We start from the raw sequence: 5,639 nt of genomic DNA on the forward strand, positions 1-5,639 counted from the left end.
TAGGGGGAGATGGCTTGGATTTCGTTATGGTGAGGCCTGGCAGATTGACTACATCGGACCACTTCCACAAACCCGCCAAGGTAAACGTTACATACTCACCATGGCAGAAGCAACTACTGGGTGGCTGGAAACATATCCAGTAAACCATGCCACGGCCCGAAACACTATCTTGGGCCTGGAAAGACAAGTGCTGTGGCGACATGGTACACCAGAAAGAATTGAGTCCAACAATGGGAGTCACTTCCGAAATAATTTGATCACTTCCTGGGCCAAGAGACATGGCATTGAATGGGTGTACCACATCCCTTATCACCCACAAGCCTCTGGGAAGGTTGAGAGGTACAATGGACTGTTAAAAACTATGCTGCGAGCATTGGGTGCTGGGACATGGAAACATTGGGATATAAATCTACCAGAGGCCACTTGGCTAGTTAACAACAGGGGGTCTGAAAGCCGTCCTGGTCCTGCTAAAACAAAACCCCTACACACTGTGGGAGAAGCTAAAGTCCCTGTAGTGCATGTGGGGAAGTGGATGGGGAAGGCAGTGTGGGTTGCCCCTGCCATGGGAAAAGGCAAACCCACTCGTGGGATTGTCTTTGCCCAAGGACCAGGGCATACCTGGTGGGTAGTGCAGAAAGATGGGGATATCAAGTGTGTGCCACAAGGAGATTTAACACTGGGAGAAAATTAATCTGTTATCCAAGTTATGTGTTGTAGGAGGACACTGCAGAACCAATGACAGGTCAACTTTGCAAGGAACCGGGCAAGTGCAACAGTGATGTGAGCTAAGCTGGTGCTGGTGTCAAGAAAACCAACTTTGCCTGCCCTGAGTGACCACTTTGACAGATGAAGCTGAAACCATCAACAGTTTTTATGAGCATTTTGGGAAAAGACCTATAGAATAAAGAGAAGTACAGACATAAAAATGCTTCAATGGACAGAAAACAATGGTGATGAGAACATCTATATACTAAACTGTACCTGATGGTGACACAAATGTTATGGAATAAGGGGTGGAAGTTCTGTTGGGTCTGTCTGAGCTGGAGTCACCTTTCCCTGCAGCAGCCTGCACAGTGCTGTGCTCTGCACTCGTAGCTGGAACAGCACTGATATCACTCCAGTGTTGTGTCTATTGCTGCGTAGTGCTGGCACAGCATCAGGACTCCTTCTAAGCCCCCAAGAGCCAGCAGGCTGGGGGTGGGCAAGTGATGGGGAGGGGACATTGCCGGGGCAGCTGACCTAAACCAACCAAAGGGATATTCCATAACACCTGATGTCACACTCAGCAATAAAAGGGGGGGCTCTCGTGGGGGAGGGGGCTGTTCCTCCTGAACAACCACTACGCGTTTGAGGCCCTGCTTCCCAGGATGTGGCCGAACACCGCTCGCTGATGGGAAGTAGAGAATAATTTTTCTCTCTCTCTGTGCTTCCGCGCGGACTGATTGTTTCTTTTGTATCTGTTTTTCCTTCCCATTCCCTTTCGCTTTAATTAAACCTTTCTAATCTCAAACCTCGAGTTCTCTGTGTTGTATTTTCTCCCCCTTCCTTCTGAGGAGAGGGGGAGTGAGAGAGTGGTTGTGGTGGAGCTTGGCTGCCCACCTGAGTAAAACCACCACATCTTCAAAAACCCATTAGTGAGATCTTTAGAAATGGATTGTAGGCAATTTCACAATGCTCAGGAGTTGGGGCCCTTGCTCAGTGAGGAGGGGCTGAGGCAAAGATGTTTGGTCAGACTGCAGAGGAACCTCAGGGCAGCCTTCTCATAACTACAAGGAGGGCAGCAAGACAAAGCCAAGCTATCTCAGCAGGGCATGGTGCGATGATGACAAACAGCAGGCATGGGGGTACAAATCACCAAAGGGAGATGGCAATTATTTGGGTGTTATATAAGGGTGTTCTGGTGTCCCACAGACCTTGCTGATGCCGTTTTAAAATAATTAAAAAAGCGAGGTAGGAATTAAAATTATTTCACTTACTGCGAACACAGAAGAGTGGCTATTAAACTGGGGGAGAAAATATAGCACAAAGAGGCCGGAGATGAGAATGGTTTAATTAAAGGGCAGGGGAATGGGGAGAAAAAGAAACAAAAGAAACAATAAGTCCGCGGGGAAGTGCAGAGAGAAGGAAAAATAAATATTCTCTACTTCCCATCAACGAGCGATGTTCAGCCATGTCCTGGGAAGCAGGGCATCAAAACATGCAGTGGTTGTTCAGGAGGAACAGCCCCCTTCCCCACGGCAACCCCCTGTTTATTGCTGAGTGTGGCATCAGGTGCTATGGAATGTCCCTTTGGTTGGTTTAGGTCAGCTGCCCTATCGATGTCCCCTACCCATCACCGCCCACCCCCATTGATTTCCTTTGATGAAGTGGTAGGTAGCTGGCAGGGGAAGCCAGCTGATGGCACCTGTTTGGATTTCAGCACAGCTTCAAGACAGCTTCTCACTGTCTCCTTCTGGACAAATTGGGCAGCACACAGCTAGAGCAATGCGTAATGCGATGGGTGAACAAGGGGCTGACGAGTCGGGCTCCAAGGGTAATTGTAAATGGGGTTGCATCAGGCTGGTGGCCAGTCATAGGGGCTTCCGCAGGCCTCCATTTTAGGGCCTGTTCTCTTCAGTGTTGTCCCGACTGACTCGCATGTAGGACTTGAGGGCATATGGAGTCCATTTATGCATGATGCTAAACAGGAAGGAGTGGCTGACTCCATCGAGGGGGGGAAGGCTTTGCAGAGAGATCTTGACAAAGCAGAGAGCTGGGCAATCCCCAGCAATATGAGGTTTAGCAAGAGCGAGTGAGGGATTCCACGCCTGGCAAGGGGCAACCCTGGCTGTATGGACAGTCGGGGGGACGAGAGGCTGGAGCACAGCCCTGCAGAGAGGGATCTGGGGGTTTTGGTCGATGGCAAGTTGAATGTGATTCAAGCACGGGCCCTGGCAGCCAGGAAGGGCAACAGCATCCTGGGGTGCCTCCAGCACGGCATCGCCAGCCGGTCAGGGGCAGGGATTGCTGTGCTCTGCTCTGCGCTCTTGCAGCATCACCTCCTGGGTGCACTTTTGGGCAGCACACTAACAGAAGGACATCAGGTTATGGGAGAGTGTCCAAAGGAGGGCTTCGAAGTGGTGGAGGATCTGGAGAGTAAGACGGATGAGGAGCACATGAGGTCCGCGTGTTTGTTCAGCCTGCATGAGACTGAGGGGAGGCCTCATGGCGGCCGGCAGCTTCCTCACGAGGGCAGCAGAGGGGCCGGCGCTGAGCTCTGCTCTCTGGGGCCACTGACAAAACTCGAGGGAATGGCAAGGAGATGGGCCACTGGCGGGTCTGGCTGCAGGTGAGGAAAAGATTGTACACCAACACGGGGCTTGGCCACGGAAACAGGCCTCCCAGTGAAGTGGTCATGGCAGCCAAGCTGCTGGGGTTCACCAAATGTCTGGCAAGTGCTTTCAGACACATGCTTTGGTTTTTGGGGGTCACCCAGAGCGCTGGGCTCTGAGGTCACCCAGCGGTGGGCTGTGAGGTCACACAGCAATGGGCTGTGACCTCATGGCCCTCGCTGCTTATATTGGGGCGCCGTCAGAGCCTGGCCCAGCCTGGCTCGTGCCTGGACTCCCGCTGAGCGTTTGTGCGAGGCTTGGAGTGCCGAGCAAGGATCTCTTGGGAGATTTGTTGGAGCTGTGCTGTGGGGCCGTTGGCAGCTGCTCTCGGTGCCCGTCCCCGCAGCCAGTGCCTGCGTTTCCCCGGCCCTGCCTGGCTCAGGCAGCCGGGGCTGTGGAAGGAGTGCTCGCAGCAGTGCAGGTGAGCTGTGCGGGGACACGTGCCCCGGGGCTGGGCTTGGGGTTTTGTCCTGCTGAGGGGCCGGGGCACTGCCGCTGCCTGCCCTGGCTCAGCCACTGACCCTGGCCTCTCTCCTTCTTGCAGCGCACAGCAGCTGTCGCAGCGGTGCCAGCGAGGGGAAGCAGCTCCCCATCTGCAGCTCTCCCCAGCCCGCTGCAGCGAGCCGACACCATGGGCAGTGAGGCCCAGGACATCACCTGCTCCGTGTGCCAGGGGGTCTGCAAGGAGCCCAGCTACATCCTCCCCTGCCTGCACCAGTTCTGCTTCGGGTGTGTCATGCGCTGGGCCGAGAGAAGCAGCACCTGCCCCCTCTGCAGGCAGCGCATCACCTCCATCCGCTACTCCATCTGGGCGGAAGACGACTTCCTGGAGGTGCAGGTGGCCCCCGATGCAGAGGCGCAAGACGACAGCCCCCAGGACGAGCAGGGGGCTGCAGAGCCCATGCCCCAGCCTGCCGTGAGAGGCCTCCCGCCCGAGGAATGGGCAGCCCTCTTCAGGGAACACCTCGAAGTCCTCGGTCCGCTGCGCTCCTGGGTGCGCCAGCAAGCCAGGGAGCTGTTCGATGCTGCCTGGTGGGACCAGGACATGCTGGAGGCCACCGTCGTCGCTTGGCTGTGCCGCTGTGGGCTGGATGAGCACGCCTTGGTGCGGGAGCTGCGGCCGTTGCTGCAGGGCCACACGGTGAGCATTGTGCAGCGGCTCATCTCCATCATGGGGGAGATATGCAGCGAGGAGTACCTCGAGGAGCTGGGCTTCCTGGAACCGCGTCCTGCCAGCCAGCTCTACATGTACAACGGCCCTGAGGTGGACCTCGAGGGCTCCGAAGACACCTGGGAGCCAGAGCTCGAGGGCTCCCAAGACACCGGGGAGCCAGAGCTCGAGGGCTCCCAAGACACCTGGGAGCCAGAAGACAGCCTGGAGGCCACCCCCAGCCCTGCTGCCTCCCCCCGGGACACTCCTGTCACCAGCCTGCTCTCCTCCAGCAGCGCGGAGGGTTCTGACATCGAGGAGCTGCCCAGCACCTCCAGTGCCGCCCTGCCTGGAGGTCCAGCACCCATCCCTGAGGAGCAGGAGGAGCTCTTCTCAGAGCCTGAAGAGGAGGAAGCAGAACACGCTGCAGTGCCGGGCTGCAGCCACGGGCCCTCTCCTCCTGGCCAGGGCAGGGACAGCTCACCTGGGGGGCCCCGGCGCCCCCCGAAGAGGAGGGCCGACAGCAACCCGGACTCTCCCCAGCCCTGCAAGAGGCCCCCGCGCCTTTAGCAGGGCAAATGTGGTTGTCATCAAAATAAAGAGTTGTGACCCTGCCACAGACAGTGTCTTGGTCTTCTTCGTCGAATCACAGAATCCTACAGTCACAGAAATGTCGAGTGGCTCAGGTTGGAAGGGGCCTTAAAGACCACCTAGTTCCACTCCCCCTGCCATGGCCAGGGATGCAACTCACTGGCCTCACCCAACCTGGTGATGGGCAATGTCTGCCCACTCGCTCAGGACCCACAGGACCCAATTATAATTATTAATAACCTATTTTTAATAGGTTATTATAATTTATAATATAATATAATATAATATAATATAATATAATATAATATAATATAATTAATACTAATTATAATAACCTATTTTTTTAGAAGTAGTAATGAATATGTATTAGTCTAGGAGCATAAAAATCAGCTACTTGATGTAACTGGTGTGCGTCCTGGTGGAGCGGAGACTCCCGGTGCACCCAGCGCTGTTTGCTTACCTCTATTCTTTTAATAAATCCTATTTTTTTATTTAATCCTATTTTGAAGACTGAGCCATTTCTAACA

General features: G+C 54.7%; 1 protein-coding gene across 1 annotated transcript; it reads left to right on the forward strand.

The window, feature by feature from the left end:
- Window positions 1–3,450: 3,450 nt before the first annotated feature.
- LOC140001449 (uncharacterized) lies at window positions 3,451–5,112 on the forward strand. Its single transcript, XM_072033060.1, has 2 exons — window positions 3,451–3,792; window positions 3,916–5,112. The coding sequence occupies exons 1-2, from the start codon at window positions 3,526–3,528 to the stop codon at window positions 5,089–5,091; spliced, it is 1,443 nt and encodes a 480-aa protein (XP_071889161.1). The 5' UTR covers window positions 3,451–3,525; the 3' UTR covers window positions 5,092–5,112.
- The last annotated feature ends 527 nt before the right edge of the window (window positions 5,113–5,639 follow it).

Source organism: Anas platyrhynchos, chromosome 1, assembly GCF_047663525.1.
Source record: "Anas platyrhynchos isolate ZD024472 breed Pekin duck chromosome 1, IASCAAS_PekinDuck_T2T, whole genome shotgun sequence".
NCBI classification, from domain to species: domain Eukaryota; kingdom Metazoa; phylum Chordata; class Aves; order Anseriformes; family Anatidae; genus Anas; species Anas platyrhynchos.